Source organism: Lathamus discolor, chromosome 1 (genome assembly GCF_037157495.1).
Source record: "Lathamus discolor isolate bLatDis1 chromosome 1, bLatDis1.hap1, whole genome shotgun sequence".
NCBI classification, from domain to species: domain Eukaryota; kingdom Metazoa; phylum Chordata; class Aves; order Psittaciformes; family Psittacidae; genus Lathamus; species Lathamus discolor.
The window spans coordinates 49473465-49495504 of record NC_088884.1 but is presented as its reverse complement, the minus strand read 5'-3'; the positions used below and the strand labels follow the sequence as shown (position 1 = coordinate 49495504).

The following is a 22040-nucleotide window of genomic DNA, read 5'->3' as shown; positions in this document are numbered from 1 at the left end:
TCCAGGTCTGGTCCAGCTATTATGACTTAATCCCGTCTCTACTGTACGACTATCTTACCCCACAAAACAGAGTGACTTCATTTAAACTCTCTATTGAGAGTGTTAAGTACTAAGCTGTGGCTAGGGATTGTTCAGTTCAGGCTGGAATCATGAAAAATCCCAATCTAACAACTTAATACAATAAGGAATGTCTTGTCAGTGCCAGGGGCACTGTGCGTTTTACTGATGGAGGTAGAGCCTTAAGGGGAGATAAATCATCCGTTTGTTTATATACCATAGTTTTAAGTGTAGTGACATTAATATTTTGTATTGATCTATCCAAATATTGACAATTACCTGCTTGCTATCTGAATGCTTTCTTTTTTTTTTTCTTCTTAGTCAGTTGTACTACTTTCTTCATCCCTTCATGACAAAGTTTAACTCTGAGTTTTTATATCTTTGAACAGCTGATGACATGGAGTTTTGATCTGAGTTTTGAGGAGGTAGAGTATCTGATTGTTTTAGCCAAGTGTTTTACTTTCCGTACCTACAATCCAAAAGAAATTACAATCCAGCATTTTAATTTTCCTCTAGCTTAGCTTTACATCACTATTTCAAAAAGGAGGAGCATCTTTGAGAATACTATTCTGTTTTGCATTATGATGTACTTATAGAAACAAAAATAATTTTAAATATTAAGAAAACATGAAAAAGGCTACTGGGAAGGTAAAGAGATAGCCATTGATTTCAGGTTTTGGTCCAAATCAGGTTGCCATTAGCAAACAGACATATATATGTATAAATGTGCAGATACATAATTATCCAAATACAATTGCTAAGCTATTAATGAGGTCCAAAAAACACAAAAAGGTAAAGAAAAAAGAGTCAGCCTAAGCAGGCCGAGATCTAAAATCTATGGGAGGGAAAAAGAATACTTGGGAACTGGTGTATTCTCCTTAATCAGAACAGGATTAGGGAAATGTTGCTCCATCTTGTCACTTCTTGGGTTGGATGGAGAGCAGATTAGACCTTTAAGCACTCATGTGTCAATTCAAAATAAGCCTATGAAGTTTGTGACACAAAAATCTCTTAAATTGCTTCTGTTCTTTTTAATGAGTGTAACTTATGCAATTATATATGAAATCTATTCAAAAGCTTTGTTTGACTAAAACAGTCAGTGGGACTCAGGTGATGATTTAATGGAAGCAGAGGACTGTCTTCTAAAGTTTGATTTGACTTTCAAAAATTTCCCTATTTTATTTTTTTTAGTATAATGATTTTTAAAGGTGGTAAGAAAATGGAAAATACCTTTGGTGGAATAGAACATGACTGTTTCCAGTCTTGTACATCTCATTTTGCTTGGCTCCATTTCTGTGACATTTCTTTGCAGACATTGTGCTGAATGATCAGTTAAGAGAAGTCTACAGAGAAAACTGCTGGAGAAAATAATCTTCAGACAGTTTACGTAAAGTAAGGATATTACCTCACTTAGGAGACTGAGTATCTCCCCGACTGGCGCTCCAAGGGTATCAAAACATGTCTAATGTCATTCTAGATTGCTTAGATGTGCCTGGCCTCCAGCCACTACTTCAGGACAGAACAGGTTTCTTCAAGATCCTGAGTCACAGCAGCTAGCCCCACTTGGGTGTGCTGTAGGCTCCAAGGCACGTCAGACAGTGGTAGATGTCTTTTCACCACCAGCTCATTGAAGCCCCTTGAAAACAGGCAACTGCCTAAATGCAGATGCCTTGCTATTAAGCACTGTGGGGTACTGTGCTTTGTCATCAGCCATCACTTGAAAGGTGACAGGTCTTCATGTCCTTTCTTATAACTTATACAAATGAGCTGGATGCCTCAGAGCATCTCAAATGGTACTAGATGCCTACATTCAGGTAACTGAAGATTGTTATTACATCTATGTTAAGGAACTGGACCACTTCCTAGGCTCTATAACTCTATACACTAGAGCCCCATTGACCTTGAAGAAGATCAATGGCCTACTAGCACACATGTAGACGCCTATGTCTGCTGCCTTTCAGGACCAATACAGTATCTGAGACCATTTATAAAAGAGGTGGTCTGTGTCACACAGAGAAATGGAGGTAATCTTCATATAAGAAGGAGCAATTTATGGAATAAATGTCTTTTGTAATGGGAATTTTTATTTCATGAGATGTTGCCAGCAGTGCTATGCAGCCTATAATAAAACATTAGTAGAGTTTCTCAACACTGCATAATTCCTAAGACAAAAGGTATTGGATACAACATGAGGTAAATCCATCCTGGACCTCATTATGATGAATAAAGACAAGTTAATCACTGGATTGGAATCTGTGGTTGTCAAGCTGTCCATTTAATATGGTTAAAAGCATATTTCCAGCCACTATTTCAGAGAAGCTAAATGTCCCAAAACAGGAAAAGGATGATCAAATTTGTCTGGGAGAAAAAAAAAATAGAAGAAAAATAAGAATACCTATAATTAAAAAGAATTTAAGAGATTGTCCTCAAATATTTTATCCCCCCTGAGTTTACAATAAAAAAAAAAAGAAAAAGCCAATTTTAGCCATAAGCTTTCTTGTTTCAGTAGTAAAGTGAAATGCAATTAGAAGTTAAAATTAAAAGAAAAAGTGTGAGACACGAAGAATAGGGAAATATGGGATGAAGTATATACAATAGCGTCTCTGTACATGTTAGCAATAAGGCAAAAAAAACCCCAAGATGCACTGAAGATGTCAGTGACAGATCCACAGATAACATGGCTGAAGATAGTTGAAAGAAGCTGAAGTTTGTGATGAGGGAAATGAATTCTAGTAACTTTATAGAGATACAAAGGCACAGACAGAGGACAGTGAGAAGAAATTAAATATGTAAAAAAAAAAAAAAATTGTCTCTTTATATGTATAGACAAAAATGACTTTTTGATACAATTTTTTTGTCTTTTTAATATATATATAAAGACAAATATATCTATCTGTATATATCTTTATATGTATATAAAGAGACAAAAATTAGTTTTTGATTTTTTTACATATATAAATATATATATTATATATATTTGTCTCTTTATATATATATAGGACCACTGTCACCTATGGGGACACTGTTACCCTTTGGGACAACATCACTCATGGTGACACTATCACCCATGGGGCCACCAGCACTTAGAGGGACAGCCACACCCCTTGGGACACCATGGTATGTCTCTATATGTAGAGAGAGACAAAAATGATATATTGAAAAATGTGGGATCTGAGCCTGATATATGGAATGGTATGGAATAAGAGGTAGATAATGTCCTGCGTTCGGCTGTAAGTTATTTTTCTTCTTCCTAGTATCTGGTGCAGTGCTGTGTTTTCGACTTTCAGCCTGGGAACAATGCTGATAACACACCAATGGTTATATTTGTTGCTAAGTAATGCTTACCTTGATCAAGGACTTTTCAGTCTCATGCTCTACCAGTGAGGAAGGGCACAAGAAGCTGGAAGGGAACAGAGACAGGAAACCTGATCCAAGCTATCCAAAGGGGTATTCCATACCACAGCACATCATGCCCAGTATATAAACTGGTGGAGAGTTACCTAGAAGGCCCAGATAGCTGCTCAGTTTGGGTTGGGTGTCGGTCAGTGAGCGATGAGCAATTGCATTGTGCATCACTTGTGTTTATTGTTGGGTTTTTTTACCTTTCACTTTTAGTTTTATATTCTCTCCTGTTGTTATTTCCCTTATCATTACTATTATTTTTACCAGCAGGTCTTAAACCACGGCACCTGGGAACAAGCCCTCTTCTTCTGGGTACTGCCTGCAAGAATAGCAAGGATGAAAACTAATAAATAAGCCTCACTCAATTGGCAGTCTAAATTATGTCAGTTGCCACACCAAGATGCTATCTTCTGCCCACAGATAGGAAAGTTCTGAGTACCTGTCATAACCGGCCGTATCCTGAAACCACCTTGGGCAAAAATTAGTAGATTCTTGCACCAAACTAGAGACCTCCCAAGCTTTCCATGTCTTGACAATGGTTATATGTTTCCTGGAACATAAGTAGGCAAAGGTGTTTTGTTGAACTCAGTATAGCTGTAACAGGATGAGGTTCAGTGGTTTGTGTTATACAGCACATTGGGGTAGACAATGCAACATCCCATCTGACCTTAAACAATAGTAATCTGAAAGCAGGCAGACATTGCTAATGCTTAGATTCGGGGAAAGTGTTTAGCACTCGATGATTTTCGAAGGAGGTCTACGTTAATACAGAATTAGTCTATGCAAACAATAGGCAGTAAGCTAGCCAAGTCTGCCAAGTTCACCTCTTTCTTTTCCTATAGATTAACTGTACTGTTTAAAAAAGAGCTGCTACTATAATTTTTACCTGCAACCACAACTTTCCCACAAACTCAACAACTCCTTGAGATCCTCTTACAGTCTTTACATTAGCAATTATTTGAATTGGTTCATGTTCCAGGGACACATGACTTTCTTTTACACATGGATCAGCATGTTTTAAATACTTTAATACAATATGCAGCATATATACATAGAAATCTGTTTTAAAAACAGTAATTTGCCTTCATCTGTGCAGCTGTTATCACAAGAGTGTTTTGATCAAAGAGTTTTGAATAAATTCAAAGGAATTTTGCCATTGACAATTTAAGTAAAATTAAGTGCAGTATCATGCAAAAACAGTCTGAAAAGCAGTGGAGAGGAGGCTAAACAGTATTAGAATACGGACACTGTCAAGTTTGAGGCAAAACAGTGAACAATTTTTTTAGAATGACAAAAAGAAAGATTCATGCACAACTAAAATATGTGTTGCGGTCTGCTAATAGGTTGTACCACTATTACCATTTTTGTAAATTTCCAAAGCTGTTATTTCCTTTTTAGGAGAGAGGGGAAAAAAGGATTTGGATTACCACAAATTTTGTAATGCTTATAGTATGTGTTCTAACACTTTCCATTTAGCATGGAAGTGCAGTGTAGAGGCTGAGCAAATAAAATTTCAATTTGGAGGGATGGAAGTTTTGAGATGAAAAAATAATAAGCACCTACAGCCTTCAGAATCTGGAACTGAATTGTTTTTAGTGGAACTCATTTGATATGAGTCAGCCTTAAGTGATATTTTCAATATGCTGCAGGACTTCACAAAAACATTGAACTAATTATTATTGGAGATTGAGTTAATATCATATCTTTATTTAGTATGTATAGGCTATCAGGCTATATATTCACTATTTAGAGATATGGAAAACATCATGCGTAAACACTACACTATTACTTTATAATGAAATAGCTTGCTGCAAGTTGCCCATGGAATGGCCTTTTTCCTTAATGAAGATTTCCTTACCTTCTGTTGCAGGTAGCCAATTAAACCGTATTAACCTTCATTTCATCTTGAGAGTTGTATTTAATTTAAATTGCGAGTGATTGTTGTGAAAACTCATTACTCATTTTGTGTGGCAATGTGAAAATTTCCGCAAGCACTTTTTTCTGGAGCTATATGCTCCTAAGATCCAGATCTCCTACTCCTAATTTTGGGCACCCAAATGGCTTGGTTTTTCGTGTACACACCTGGTAAGATGACTTAAGACTAGAAAAAAGCAGTTGATGTAGGCAATATCTGTTAGGTTTTAGTAACTTAAATCTTTTGTGAAAAAGGGGATTAAAAGCAAAAAAGATTGGGAAGAGTTTCCATTCCTTCAGTGTATAAGTTATAAAGAAGTTTTTTTACAGGAGAGAAAAAGCAGAAAGGGCATCACTTCTGAGTGAAGAGAGAAAACCGATGTTGTAATTTGACAATATCTGAATGCTAGAACTAGTGACTACAAAGTGATATACAGATACAGTGATCTCTGCTTTCAGATTTTTTCACTGTAACTTGTCAGACTTCTTGGCCATCTCCAGCCATGAAAATATGAAACAGCAAGAAAGGAGCTTTGAAACAAATAAAAGGAATATTTCTGTTCATGTCTCACAAGCTGAAGAAAATTAGATGAGAATAGGTTTTGATCACATTTTACATCAAAAAATTAATAAATAAGTAATAGAAAGAAAATTAATTTTAAATAAAACATACTGATATGGCTTAATTAGGAGCACATTTGCTGTAAAGGTAAAATATCAATTACCAGGTGTGAAGCATATTCATAACCAGTTTTCAACTTAGATGTCATAGGTGAATTTACATAGTATTTTGTGTATTCCTTGGAAATTAGCTAGACTATGTTCACGTGCTGTTCAATGACTTTTGAGGGCTAAAAAAAAAAAAAAAAACCCAAACAAAATCACATCACCAAAACCATGAAATAAAGCCAGAAAGATGAAATCACCCACCCGTTTTCCTACCGTTTGCTGCAGAAGAAGCCATACTTCCATTTGTTGGGCTTCAGTTCCTACCTGGTCTCCCATACAGAAGTTTAGGAGATTAGTGCTTCATGATTCAGAACAATAAGATCAGAAAAACATATAAAATTATGCTGAAAGGACAGTATTAGATAACAGAGTGGAAAGACTAAAAAAAAACCTTATTAAACAAAGGGAAAAAATCTATTGTTTAATATTTTATCTTTGGAAGGCACACAATTCTTTGACTATTCAATTCTTCTAGCTAATTTAAAACACTCGACAACACAAGAATATTATGAATGAAAAAGTCTCAGCTGAATTTTATGTGACCCAAACATTTACCATGCACTAATTGCAAAAACCACTTCTGTTTAATAATATTCTTCTACAATTTATAAATATATGCATGCTTTGTAATTCTGTTAATAGAATGAGAAACAGGGTACATATTGGACCTACAGAAATCAGTGTAATAAAAAACTGGTGCACAAATATAACAGTGCCAAAAACATATTAAGCCTGCACTATCCTGTATTTGCAGTCAATGTGCAGTTTCACTATAAATATAAATCTCCATCTATTACTATTACATTTTATCTATTATAAATTTTTTTTTTATTCCAGTTGATCTTTTCCTGAATGATGCTGCTTGTTGTCCCATTTGTCAAAGCTACAGTTCAGCCTTTCCTTGGTCTGTGGAAACTAATTCAGATAAGAATCATATTGTGCACGAGAAACTCCATCTGGTCTCTGGTTGTCCACAGCCAGAGCAACAACAGCTTTGTCCACTTCTACATGTCTAGTTCTGATACCATGCACACTTCTTCACCTACTTAGCTTAATTCACCATCATAATACCAGTGTTTTACATTTACTTATTTGCATCATTCAGTAGTTATAACCTGTCATCAGCATGCTTCCTAATGTGTAAATGGTTCTCCCATGATAGGAATAATGTCAGAACATCAAAAGAGTAACGTTCAGTCTCTACGGGCTGCACTGGTATTTAGCACTCTTCTCTTGAGAAACTTTGCTAATTGTGTTATTGCAGAAGCACAGGCCTGCAACTGTTTAGTCTTTCCTGTTCTCTGTGAAGGGCAGTGAATTATGCCAGGCCTTTCCCTGCTCCCAGTAACCTGCACTGACATGGAGGCCCAAATGCATCAGCAACAGATTTTGGGGGAAGCTCACATCCAGGCTCCTCTTCTTCAGGAAGCTGCTAGGCTTCTCCAGCCTAGCCACATCCTGTACCACAACTTTTCATAAAGATAGCCAGTAGATAACAAAGAAACTTAACCTGTACCCACAGCAACTAAACTTAAATACAGTTAAACAGACAGGACACTTTAAAATGGCTTGCACATGCTTTCTATACGCATATTTCATGTTTGTCCCCATCCAACTTTATAAGAAAGAGCTTGCCTCCCATAAAAAGGGAAGACATCCACCATTTAGAGATAAGGGAAGGTTCTCATGGAAATATTAAGACCCACTTTAAACAGTTACTTAGTGTATTATTTTTTGGCATTGCCTGGTGAAAATAACATCTTATCCAAGCCTTAAGATGCATTCTTGAACTACATCCATGGAATAAGAAACAGACAACATAAAGCTGAGTAGTTCCAGATTCTGAAAAGCAGGAGAAAGCTGTAAGTGCAAAAATGAACAAATATATAAAGTGAGTTTACAGTAACTGCTGAAAAGCCTTTTCTGGGATGTGTTTTTATTAAGCAAACATACATTCAGTCATCAAAGAAAATCTCCAGACCAAATAAATTCCAATGCTTTGCAGAAGAAACTTTAAACTTGGTATTTAGTGCTGTGGAAAAGGTTATAATTTAAAGATAATCCTGCATCTCTGGTTCTGATCATTAAGCTAAAACTTTTATTAAGGATGCTTTACTGTGGACATAAGATAGTTAAAGAAAAAGGCAGAAAAAATGAATGAGTCACTTGGCTGAAGAAGCCCAGAGGTCTGAGTGCTATTTGTTAGCTCATGTCTAGCAGCATAAAATAAGTTGGAAAACAAAAGTCTGTTTGTAATACATTTTACAATCTAAAATGTTTTCCCTCTAAAATACAAAAAATTCTTGTATAATGTTATGGCTAGTGGTCTGAACTTTCTCAGGTTTGTGAAACACTGATCGCTCTTTCATCCCACAGGAATAACAGATGGGTTGTCCTTGTACAAAATATGGTATCCACCTGCACTTCATTAGAGAGCTGCATTTTTGTACATGCCACACCACAAGATCACCATGATGACATAGCAGCTTCAGAGAACAGCGTGACTAGGGCTTTTTTTTTTCTCTTGTAACACAGAGGATCTGGCAGACTCGTACCTCCTGACACTGTTTACAGCATATATTGGTCGATACAGTCCCTTATTGCATCTGCTCTGGGAATTGAGGAAAGCAGCTTCAAGGCAGTAAGGTAAGTGCTGCTGCATGTTTTAACTGTAATATTCAGCTATTTAAAAGAGGCTGTAATGGGAACACGAAAATGTCAGGATAAGTTTGCCAATTTGTAAATTGAACACAAATCAACAGTTGCTTAGTGGATTGACTTTCTCTGTTTCCTTAAAACCTCACGTATTTTGTGCATCAGCATTGGACTCTTGCACTTTTTTTACAGTCTGTTTGCTCTGTTTCAAAAGAAGAGTTGATGTACAGTCCAAAGACATTTTTAAGAATACTCTCTGCTCCCTTATTCATTCATAATTTGTTAAATCATTTTGCTTCATATACAAAAGAAAAGGTATCCTGATATTTAAATAATTAATCAAGCAAACAATGAAAAGAAAGTGATAGGTATTTTGAAATTTTGTGTTAAATTTAGTAAATTTTAAGTACACTATTGGAAATTTAAATTAAGGTATGTTTACCTTAAGGATGATTGAATGATATGTTCATTTTTATTTTGTTTCACGACAACTTTAGTATTAAAGTGGCATAGAGTAGCTCCAAAATAGTTTGAATAGTCTGTCTATATTGTAGTAAGCATTTTCCACAATCAGGGATTTGTCATTTAGTGTATTTTGGCAAGTTGCCTGAGCAACTTCAAAAATATTTTCACAGCTATTTTACAGTATAACTGGTCAGAATAAACACAGGCAATTAGTTCAAGCATGTTTCTGTTACAAGAGAAATGTCTTAGAATGTATTCTGTTTTTATCTTTTGGATTCATACAGTTCAATGCAACAAACAACTATGTGTACCCAGCCTATTTACCTTTTACACTTCTGACACAGAAACATTTAGATACATGAATGAGAAATCCACGAATAAAGCAAGTTAAACATGTTACATATGTACTTTACTGTGCTCTTTTATGTTACTCCTATGCCCCTGCACTACAGGATTTTCACCCACATTTTAAAATGTTGCTAATAAAATAATTCAAAACACTTGATATTTAACTTTTTAAATTTCTTCCAGGGTTCTGCAGAGCAGTTAAACACTGTATGTTGCTTAAAAGAACTGTCAGCCTATGATATCAATAATAAAATTTAGCATTAAAAATATAATTTGAAACTAGAATAAAAATGGAATTTGAATTTAAACTAAGACATTTATGCTACTTTATTAAGAAGACTATAAAATGATGCAGATGTCTAAATTGTCATTGAGAGGCCAGAGTGTAGTCTAAGATATTCATTACATTATACTTTGAATACAGAAGCAGTAGTCCCCCATCCTTAAGGTTTAGTACCTAACCAGGACCAGATTTTGAGCTGAATTGGGTCACTGTAGGGTCTTTGCTTTCAACAGATCTGTACTTATTTAGACCAGCAGGGGACTAAAGGTTGAGTTTGCATGTTCTCATGTAGGAGTGAAGAACAGACAAAGAAAATTACATTTATAACTCATATTTCAATGATCACTATATTCTCTGTTTTGTGATGTAATGGGAGCAACACCATGGTAAAGGTATATTCCCCTTATTCAGAGAGCAGCAGCTCAATGTGTAGCAAAGGGACTTTGTGGGTAACTGACTGGAGATAACATGAGAACATTTTTCAGAAATTTTGTGCTATACTGCATGAGATCAATAGGCCCTGCCCACAGGTACCTCAGTTGAAACCGTTAGCTAACCAGAATGTGATGTGATTTTTAGCAGGTCAATAAAAGCAAGAAAATTTAGTATTAAGGAAGACTATCTAGCTATGGTCCTGCATTTTACCACTATGTGCTCTGTGTAACACTAAACAATGACAATTGCAAGACAAACTTGCTTTGCTGGAAGATTGCCCAGATCTGAGATTAGCGTCTGGTGGTCTGTTTACAGGCTTTGCATGCTTTCTGAAATGACTTGAGAATAAGAAGGTTCTAAGGATTTTCCTAATCATCTCACTTTCAGAACAGTAGTTTTCCACACAACAGCTATCTAGGTAGTAAGAAGTAAAAACAAGGTACTAATCTCCACATATTAGCATCTTGTGGAGTATCTGATGAGAAATGCCCTTAAAATATAAGGTGAGATGGCTCACACTGGATCACAGCAAAACAGCTCCAAGGACTCTGAACATTCTTTTACTGTCATGTGAACTGGGAGACCAACTATATGATGCCAGAGTTTTATGGCTCCATTGAATTAGAATGGTTCTGCAATATGATCAGTGCATTTATTGTTATATATAGAACATGTATAGAATATGTTATATATAGAATACTTACACTATCTCAAATCCAGTCATCTCAGATCTGTGGTAAATAGAGTATACTCATGCACACATAGGCAGTGCTGATTGTTTGACATGTCCAGGAGAATATGTTATGTATTTTTATTAGTTTGATCTTTAAGTGAATATAAAAATTAGTGGACCATGCTTTACTTGATGTGAACCATGAGAAGATATTTCAATTTACAGGCATCTTAACAACACACTATATATTAGAACATTACCCTCAGTTTGTAACTTCCCTAGCTTTTAAAAACTTTGGTAGTTTCACCAAGTGTTATTTTCATACGAATCAATTTAGTGTATTAGGATGTTTGATACTTCTGTGCCAAGTTTAAAAATTTTGGATTTTATCATCCTTCTTGTGACTTAATGAATGAATTCAGCAAGATGCAAAGAACAGTTTACTTACAACAGCAGAATGGCCTGTAGTTTTCCATTACAAAAGCAGATTCTAGCAAGACAGGGACTGGAAGTTTGTAGTAATAACAATGTAATATTAACAAACTAATATACTTTTTCCTTAATTGTTTTAGACAGGAAGTCTTAATTCATTTTTATTTGTAGTACATGGTAAAATATCAAATATTGCTGAAAGAGGAAAATAAATAAAGTTTTAACTTTTTTATTTCCTTTTACCATACAGGTACAAGACGCATTGCAAAGATGACTTTAAACTCCCTACCCATCTTTCTGTTATTGATTAGTGGCATTTTTTGCCAATATGACTATGGTCCTGCAGATGATTACGGTTATGATCCTTTTGGGCCATCTGCAGCAGTGTGTGCCCCAGAATGCAATTGTCCACTAAGCTACCCTACTGCCATGTATTGTGACAATCTTAAACTGAAAACCATTCCGATTGTGCCAAGTGGAATAAAATACCTTTATCTTCGAAACAATATGATTGAGGGCATTGAAGAGAATACATTTGATAATGTAACAGACCTACAGTGGCTGATCCTAGACCACAACCATTTGGAAAATTCAAAAATTAAGGGAAGAGTCTTCTCTAAACTAAAGAATCTGAAAAAACTTCACATTAACTACAACAATTTGACTGAAGCTGTTGGACCACTCCCAAAAACTCTGGATGACCTGCAGTTGAGTCACAACAAGATCACAAAAGTCAATCCCGGCGCACTTGAGGGGCTAGTGAATCTGACTGTCATTCACCTCCAGAACAACCAGCTGAAAGCAGATTCCATTTCTGGGGCTTTTAAAGGCCTGAATTCACTTTTGTATCTTGACTTAAGCTTCAATCGACTTACAAAGCTACCAACAGGACTGCCTCACTCCTTACTCATGCTGTATTTTGATAATAACCAGATCTCAAATGTTCCCGATGAATACTTCCAAGGTTTTAAAGCCCTGCAATATTTACGGTTATCCCACAATAAATTAACAGATTCTGGAATACCAGGCAATGTCTTCAACATCACATCACTGGTTGAGTTGGATCTCTCTTTCAATCAGCTGAAGAGCATTCCAACTGTCAGTGAGAACCTCGAAAACTTCTACCTCCAAGTCAACAAAATTAACAGTGAGTTAAATTTGAGTATTTTCATTACTATTTGCCACAGTCCAGACACCGGTGATCAATCCAAGTATCTAAAAAGGTAGATCAAGCAGTCTGAAGAAATGATACTGGTTAGATTATTTAGTACACTGACATTTCTCTGTTGTCCACATTAATGTTAAAAGACAGACACTAAGCTGTTTAAATTATCCTTAGAGAAATTTCTGTCCTCATACTACTGTGTGTATTATTGGGCAAAATCTCATGTAAATTGGAGTAAATCCATAGAAGACAATGGAGTTTTATTATACAACTGAGGAAAAAACACTGGGAAAGGATTGATCAGTGTGGAAGATGTTCAGGATTAATAAGTCAGCAAAAAGAGACATGTACAATGGAGCATCTGACTATGGCATGTGTAACCTTTCAGGAGGCTGATAGAGAATGTGCTGGAGGGAGGAAAGAGGGAGAAGACAACAAATTCATAAGGTATCAGGCACAAGGCACAGTGAAAAAGATACAACAAAGTAGCTGCTTTTCTCTCTTTCCTCTCTTCTCTCACACAGAATTGCTCCAAATCCATCTTGAAATCCAAAGACCTGCCTCTGTTTTTTTCTTTTCATTCCCATTTCACACGTGGTATCATCAGGTGGCAAGCTCTTCTCCAGCTGTGATTTGAAAAAATGTTTCTCCTGAAGTCAATAAATGTCACACCTTTCATGAGATCATGGAGGTTTTTACTGAGATGGATTTTACAAGGTTGTCCTTATCCTGAGGTGGGAAGGAGGTGTTGGAGAGCGGCAGAGGCTTCAGCATCATGTCAGAAGCTCTCCAGCTGCACCTATGTCTGTGGTGGTCTCTGATAAAGAGGCAGATATGTCAGACATAAGAGTGTTTCTGCAGGAGGACTTACATTATCTTGCTAGCTGTCATAAAGCAAACCATAAACCCTTCCCTTCTGTTTGCCTGGTTGCGTTTATCAGGGTTTTGGAATGTCAGTGCTAGCTATTCCATGCACACCTAACTCCATACAGATGTAGCCTTTAAAAGACAAATGTTTTAGTGTAGATTATACCAGAGAGAGGGCAAGAGCTTTCAAAAGGGTTTGTATTTACTATGCTTCACATTTTCTTCAGTGTTATGTTTTTGGTTTGGTTTTGTTTTCTTTTTTTCCCATTTGATCTCAATCCCTTGTTTTGTTGAGAGAAAAAAAAAAGTATTTCTCACCTAGGGCACCATATACAGTGACCTGGAGAACTCAATCAGATACTCCTTCTCTCCTAAAAGATCTAACAATGATGTTTAATTTCTCATGAGATATATAAGGCAATTTTACACACTTAGAGTAGTTCTGAGCCTCCTGCAAGATACATATGTACTGAAGTTTGCTTTCCATTCACATTTTCAAGGGCTTCCAAGTCAAAGACTGAAACAACAATTTAATTTTACAATGAAAGCCATACTTCCAGAGTAGTAGTCAGTAGCAGAGTGTGTGCACCAGCTACTGCTGCACCGTCATTGCTACCCTATGGACTCATGAAAGCTAGCATAAGACCACGAAAGCTTTATAAAAGCCTTTGATTTTTCCATATCTCAAACTTGAACTGTAACTTCAAATAGAATTTTCTTTTTTAAGTATTTCTTATTAGTAGTAATTCAAGGGTGGAATTTTCTGTTTAATACCAACAGTGGTTTGCTACCATGTTTTAAGATGCTGTTAGGATTATGCACAGACACATGAACACACACACATACAAACACACACACAAAGGCTTGTTTTACAGACTCCTCAAGGTAAAAACAAACTCTGTAGGATGGAAAAAAGTGCAGGAATCAAAGATAAACAGTAATACAAGAGCATCAAAGACAGAAGGCAGACCACCATATTTCATTTGTAATTGTAGGGGATTAAGGAGAGAGTTGTTGCTTCCACATGAAACCCCAGCAAGAAGACACCGTGTGAATGAAGGATAACAAGAGGGAATGTGAAAATGTTCCACGGAATAGTTATAAGAGGCCACATATTCTGCTGCAGTCCATTGCATTGATCAGTACCTGTACCATAAATCATACTTATTCTAAACCAGGGTTAGTTATGGAGGTTCTTTGTGGTTTTTCATCTGGCTCACTCCACCAGCCCAAAAAGGATTTTTTTGCAATGGCCTGTGCAAAAATGACTAATGTAGGATTACTGTGGGAGCACACAACAGCAAAGATGACTACGGGACTTCAGATCCCATTAGGACTGCCCACTGTATCACACACCTGAACAAGAAAACTTTGCACAGTTAATCTTCCTCTCAGGTAAAGGCTACTTACACTGCTGGTGTAAAAGGAGTAGACTCTCACATAGCATATAGTAAAAAATTAATTCTGTCTGAGATAAATCTTTCTATACTCCCGTTTTGATCTATAGTCATGGAAGAGAGAAGACAGAGGAGAGAGGAGAAGAGAGGAGAGGAGAGGAGAGGAGAGGAGAGGAGAGGAGAGGAGAGGAGAGGAGAGGAGAGGAGAGGAGAGGAGAGGAGAGGAGAGGAGAGGAGAGGAGAGGAGAGGAGAGGAGAGGAGAGATGCCTTTTCCTGTTTCCACCCCCACACACACCAGATACTTCAAATATTCAGGTAGATTGTTAGAGTATCTGAATTTCTTATGGTAACAGACACTTTTAGTGAGAAAGTAATTGTTCAGATGAAAAATCCAGTTTTCATTCAATCCTTTTTATCCTCAGTGTCTAGTTCATGCAGGAATTCTGTGTTGGGAAAATATGAATGCTACACTAGTGCAAAAATTGCAATTACACTGCCTCTAAACCTGAATATTAGAAAATCAGGAGGAGATTTTAACACCTGCAATATTAGTAAGTGTAATAAAGAAGGAAGTAAACTACTGACATTTTTTATGCAACCATGCTGTAGTCTCACAGACTGCAGCTTCCATACAGACCATGTAAATAACAGTACATTAAGTGCATTTACCAGATCCATTTATTTTCTGCAAGTAGAAATTAGAAAACAAACATTTTTAATACGCTTCTAACAACTGAAAATTATATAAGCTGTGTAAAAATTTAATACCCAAATGAAAACAGTGTGCATGAAATACTGGAGTCGAATCCCTCTGAAGTCTATTATAGAGTTCTTTTGACTTCTGTGAGGACTAGGTCCATATTCACTTCCAAAGTGGTTTCAGACTCAAAAAATTATCAGCACAAATTAGTATTTTGGGAACACATAAAAATTTTGTGGTTTACATGCACAAAGTTTACATCCTTTGAGTAGTTAAACGTCTACCCAACTTCTATAAGCATACCTTGGTTTGCAACCAAATGCTAGCATTTTTGCTGAAAAATAACAATACCGTAAAAAAAAAAACAAAAGTTTTTAAATGCCTAATTTTAATGAAAATTTACTTACAAGGTAGTTGTTGAATTAGAAGAAAAATGGGAAGAAAAAAGAGTCTATATTAAAATTTGTGTCTATTTTAATTTCTGTCAATTACACCCCAACTATCTGCAGAAAACTGGATCTAAATAGTTAATGGTATAGCCAGTAAGCCAAACAAGTGAGTTCAAAGTCTCAGGAACTTATGTTTTCACTCAACAAAATTCCACACAGATCTAACCCTATAAACATTTCTCAGATTATTTGATCCTAACTGACAAGAATTATCAGTTTACTTCAGCTGGTACATTCTGAATCTGAAGAGTATCAGAATTGGTCTCCAGCCTTAAAATTATTGTAATATAGACTGCACAATAAATGTGCATTAAGGATGCATTTTATCTCTCACCCTTCCAAAAGAAGGCCGTACAATATACAAACCCTAGGAAGTTGTTCTGATTCACTTTAATCAAAATGGTGATCAAGGTCTAACATTTGAAATATATTTCCTTAATCCCTACTCAAAACAACTTACTTTGTGAAAGATACAATCTCACTGTCCAAAAAATTACCTAAGCTCTCATACTTTACAAAGCTGCCTGTACAGATGGGCATAAATTTTTACTTAGTTTTTGCAAGCCATATTTCATTAATGATAGCAGATTATTGTAGTTCCTGAAAGTATCCAATTGAATTTAAAGTGGAGATATAAAGATACTTCCTCCACTTCCTTTAGTACTACAGTATGATGCAGGTCGTCACATTTTCTTAGATACATTAAATAGTTATACAGAAAAGATATACAAGGTGGTGCTTTCAAAACCTCTCGAATGACCTATGATTGGCAGTTAAAATGGCATGTGATTTTGAGAACACTACCTTGGTTTCTCAGAATTTATGAGGGCTAGTCATTTGCAACATAAAAGCAACTGAAGATATGAAATTTGGCTGCATACTGGTGAATGGGTTCATTAAAGGAGTCCCTGTAAAATATTTGCTATGATGTGAATTCAATGGATATCTATGTCCTGAAAAAGAACAAGTCTCTCACACTGCTTCTTTAGTAGTGATGGAGCTTTTCAATAGACTAATACTCTCTGACTCAAAAGAAACACGGGTGACAATGAAGGATCATCTTTGCAGAATTACACAATGTGGTATGTAGGGGACATAAAGTTTATTCACATACATTCTCTCTTGAGGATAGATTTCTGCATGATATAGGTGTATAATATGTATATTATGTGTGTTTATTTAAACTGAGTACAGAACTTCTCTACTTCACATAATTTCTACCTTACAGTTGATACTGCTCATAAGATATGACAGTTTTATATTCAAGACTGGTCTGTTGCTGTGTGAATAAAATAATACTTCGTCTGAATAGAGGCTACATATATCACTACATATAAGTTACAATAAAAATAAATACTTTTATAAATATTTTTTACATTTATACTCAACTTCCAATCCTGATGTTCTGGAAAGGTTCAACTGTACAATTTAAATAGAAAACTCTTCCTCAACCCCAGCCTCAAATTTCATTTTGAAAGTAATAAATTGAAATGACACATCCAAAATAATATTTGACAAAAACACCCATTGAACAACCTGCTCTTAAGTGAAGGTCTACATCACGATTTCAATTTCTCCAGAAACTATTTTCTTTCTTCAATATTTTACCCTTCCATCATAATATATCCCTCCACAACTGATTCCTCCCTCTGCATCTCCAGTTTTACTGGAGATTGTTTTTTCTTTGTTTTCTCTAAATGTCAGGTCAGACTTCTATATAAACTCTGAAGTCTTAAAAATCAAATGGGCACTGGGAGCATTGCACTTGAAAAACTAATTCTTGAAATTCTGAACTCTCACAACTAATGGAAGGAACCTCTCCTAACAGAAGGCCCTCAAGTTCCAGTAAACTCATGGAGAATTACATCAATGGACATGCAAAATATTGAAAAATATTTTAATAAATTAAGGTCGCATTTCCCAAATAATATAAAAAAGTAGAAAAATTATGAGTTTGCCCTATTTGTCCTACTTATTAATGCTCTTATTCACATCCTTTTCATTTCAGAATTCCCATTGAGCAGCTTCTGTAAGGTTGTTGGGCCAACGACGTATTCCAGGATCACACATTTGCGCTTGGATGGAAACAATATCACTCGGGCTGACTTGCCTCAAGAGATGTACAACTGCCTCCGGGTGGCTGCTGAGATATCACTGGAGTGAGATAGCTGGGAACATCCAGATCCCTTTTAGGGGGAGTAACTACAGGAATTACATCATGATAGCTCTTTAAAATTAGGATATGCCTTAAAAAAAGTGTCAATCTGCATATTATCCATGCTGTTTGTTAATATTTAGAATGCACTTGGCAACCTTAAGGAAACGTGGGCATATTTTTACAAATGGTTGTATTTAGGAAGCACAAGAATAACCAAATGTGGTGGAAAATGTGCCTCCATCTGGATAGGCAAGCTGATGGCAAGCATTCAGCTTCATAGAAATTGATGCTCATGCATGCAAAATATGCCAGCTGGTACCAGGCTTACGTGGAATCAGGTGGGTTTAATCAGAGTGCTGAGTTGTATGGGCTAGCCTGTGTAAATACAAGATTCTTCTCCAATCAGTCCAACTTTCTTAATTATTCACACTTTTTCATATTGCTATAAATTACAAAGGAAAAAAATGAGATAATAATCTAAGAACAATTTGTGAAAATATGTTTTCAGGGGCCATGAATATTAAATTAATGGAATATGTGAAAGATAACAGGGAAACATTTTTCAGATTAAAAATTTTTTTAGTCTTCTTTTTGTCATACATTCATTTAAACTTTCATGGTAAGATTTTTATCCATTGCTGGTACAATTGTTATGTTGAAATAATTCATATATGCAACTATTTTTATTCAATTATTTGCATGCTACTTTTAACCAGACTGTAGAAAAAAAAAAAAACATAGCAAATTCAGGTTAAGACAAGATAAACTAAGGTATTCTATTATTATTAAAATTTATTGTAAGGTTAAATAAAATTTTTTCTCTACTTTCATGTTTCAAAGTATTTGTAAACATATAATTTAACATACTCCACTTCACTTGTGTCGGCCTTTTAGTTGATGCTTAATGGAGTTTCCAGTATGGGAGTCACAACACTACGAAATAGTGCAAATTAATTTCTCAGTATTGCCAAAAGGACAATGAAGTCTCCAGAAGCCACAAGCTTCTGAGTAAAATGCAACCCTAGCTACTCATGATAGAGAGATGGTAGTATATTCTATCTGGGAATGGATAGTCCAAATATTGTCAGCATCCTGGAATACACAGTAAAATAAATGTGCTAGTAACTGAGAGACATACATGGTTTGCTTACAAACACAGATCATCCCACCGGTACCCTTTCAACTACTAGACTATTAAACCCGCAAACAGAAACTCTGCTAGCTCTTATTGCAAAACCAGAAACAAACACCTCAATAAAAATGCAAAACCCCACACCAAAACATTTAGTTGGTACATTGCTTATTCCAGATGTTTAGAATCAATATACAGTTCACAGATAAACCTGGGACTGAAAAGGAGAGATGTAGGAGACAATAGAAACATTTCCCTCTTATTTTTTGTTATTTTGGAATTCTTAAGTGTTATTTCTTTTATTATTCAGATACAGGAACTGAAAGTAAGTTATTTCTTTTATTATTCAGATACAGGAACTGAAAGTAACCTTTGCAAGTAAGCCAGAATTTTTATAGAAGAATAAAGTCTAAAGCTGGGGCTTCCCAAACACATCAGGGTGGGAATCATTATGGAGTAGTATTTTAGGCATTGTAACACAAGAGAAGAAGAAAGAAGCACATGCAAAAAAAAAAAAAAAAAAACAAAAAAAACAACCTAAAGAGCATAAAAAGATATGGGAAACAAACGGATACTGAATTGTGCCACCCCACAGCTGTGTTCTAGCAAGCAGGACATAAATGTATTCTTTGCAGCTTGTTTCAGCAAACCAGTTACCTTTATGCAAAATAAAAGAACATGAACAGTGAAACTGAGAACAGTCCACCTCAGGATAGACTAAAACTTGTGGATGAGGGTATTTTCTACATACCTGTATGTTGCAAATATCCACAGATATTCACAAGGCATTTTGAAGTTCTGCTCAAAAGACACAGTAGAAGGAAGCCCTCTGTGAGAATATCCAAAAGTACCAATAATCTTTCTCTGAAACTGGGAAACTTGCACCTTACAGTGAGCACTTGGACAGCTGAGAGAAAATGGTATTTGGCAATGCAATTTTCATCTTGAACACCTCTTTCCAGTAGTTCAGAAATTCCCAGTTAGTTGGGGAGAGATAAGATTGCACAGCTTGCTCTTCACACTATCTGTGAAAAAAATATGAGTTTCTTCTGGTAAAAAACTGGGACACTGTAAATGTGCTTTCAGGAGCCACTGAAGCACGGGTTTCTACTTCTGCAGTAATGAATTGGTCTAAATCACTATGAAGTTTAAGTTCCCAGTCTCTACATATCTTACAAAAGAAATAGGCAGCGATATACATGCATCTTTTTTCTCAGTTTAGGAAAGTTACATGAATTGTTTTCTAGGCACTAGACAGAAAGGCAGGTGTTTGGGAATATTTAACAGAGCTCGACCCTTGGAAATTCAATCACAGCAGCTTCCAATTTCTGCTTTTCATGGAAAGGAAGGTGATTGAACTTGGGTAAAAAGCAGTCAGTATTCTGGATACTGAAAAACATGATGCATACATGCCTGCTCCCACCTAACCTGATCATATTATAAAATACTTACATGTACAGGTGTAAACACATTGCTTAAACGTAGGCAGACATGAACAGATTATAACACAGCTGCAGTAGTATGGAGACAGCTGAGAGGGTAAATTAGCCTGAACTAAACTCTGTTTAGGGCTACATAATTTGTAGTCTACAGTATAGCTGTGCAACCTCTTTACGATATATGTCCCTCCTCCCTTCAGGTCAAAATGGGTAAATTTGCAATGACATGTTCATGTGAAATCTCATATGGAGCAGTTGACAAAAATCAAGATCTGTTGGAAAGACTTGAGTTTGAAAGTAGACATATGTTGTGGTTTAAACTGATCCACACAGCTCGTTCACTCATTCCCTTCAACTTTTCTCCCTCTTTCTTTCCTCCCCACCTCTCCCCCCGCTCCTGGAGGGATGGGGAGAAGAATAGAGAGAATGTAACTTCCATGGGTTGAGATAAGAACAGCCCAGTAACTAAGGTATAACACAAATCACTGCTGCTACCACCAGTTATAATAATGATAAGAGAAAATAACAAGAGAAGAGAATACAATACCACCGCCGAACGAGTGCAACCCCCCCGAAGAGAGCCCGTGCCCTTCTGGGTAACTCCCGGTTACCTCCCTGGCCATGACGTACTGTGGTATGGAATACCTCTTTGGCTAGCTTGGGCCAGGTGTCCTGTCTCTGCTTCCTCCCGGCCTCCCCTCGTCCCTGGCAGAGTATGAGACCCACAAAGTCCTTAGCCAAAATAAACATTACTTAGCAACAATTAAAAACCATTGGCGTTATCAGCTCTGTTCCCAGGCTGGAAGTCAAAGCACAGTGCTGCACCAGCTACTAAGAAGGAGAAAAACTGCTATTGGTGAACCCAGGACAACATAAAAAGGAAAGTTTGCTACTAATGTCATGAAAAGCAGTATTACAACAATATACAAATTCAACAGACAAAAAATTTCTATGAAATTTCAGGAACTGGTCTGCAAGCATGTTCCACAGCCATTCACAAAGAGTCATCTTCCACACAAACAAATTTTGTCTGCTTTAAAAGACATTTTTCTTCTTAGATTAAATTACAGGCTTTCACTAGAAGGAACAAGGAGGAACTCATGAATTTCTGGACATACACACTGGAAGTAAAAATCCTACATGTCCTCTACTGCTTTATAAAGTCCAACATAGTCCGATGCATCAAGAAAGGAGTGAGCAGTGGTTGATCACAACTGTCCTTCTAGTGCAAGGAACTTGACAGGGTCCCATTGCTACTTGCAAATCTTCAGTTTTAATGAAAGATGATAAATAGTAGTTGCTTAGCATACACCAACAGAAAACAAACAAACAAACAAAC

The 22040-nt window shown here is 36.2% G+C and overlaps 1 protein-coding gene across 1 annotated transcript in view; it reads left to right on the top strand.

Annotated features, from left to right (window-relative positions):
• Positions 1 to 8487: 8487 nt before the first annotated feature.
• LOC136006018 (keratocan) overlaps positions 8488 to 22040 on the top strand; it is a 29600-nt gene continuing 16047 nt past the window's right edge. The window contains exons 1-3 of the mRNA XM_065663969.1: positions 8488 to 8748; positions 11644 to 12540; positions 17981 to 18131. Coding sequence (XP_065520041.1) covers positions 11664 to 12540; positions 17981 to 18131 — 1028 coding nt within the window. The 5' untranslated portion in view covers positions 8488 to 8748; positions 11644 to 11663. The remainder of the gene's footprint in view (positions 8749 to 11643; positions 12541 to 17980; positions 18132 to 22040) is intronic.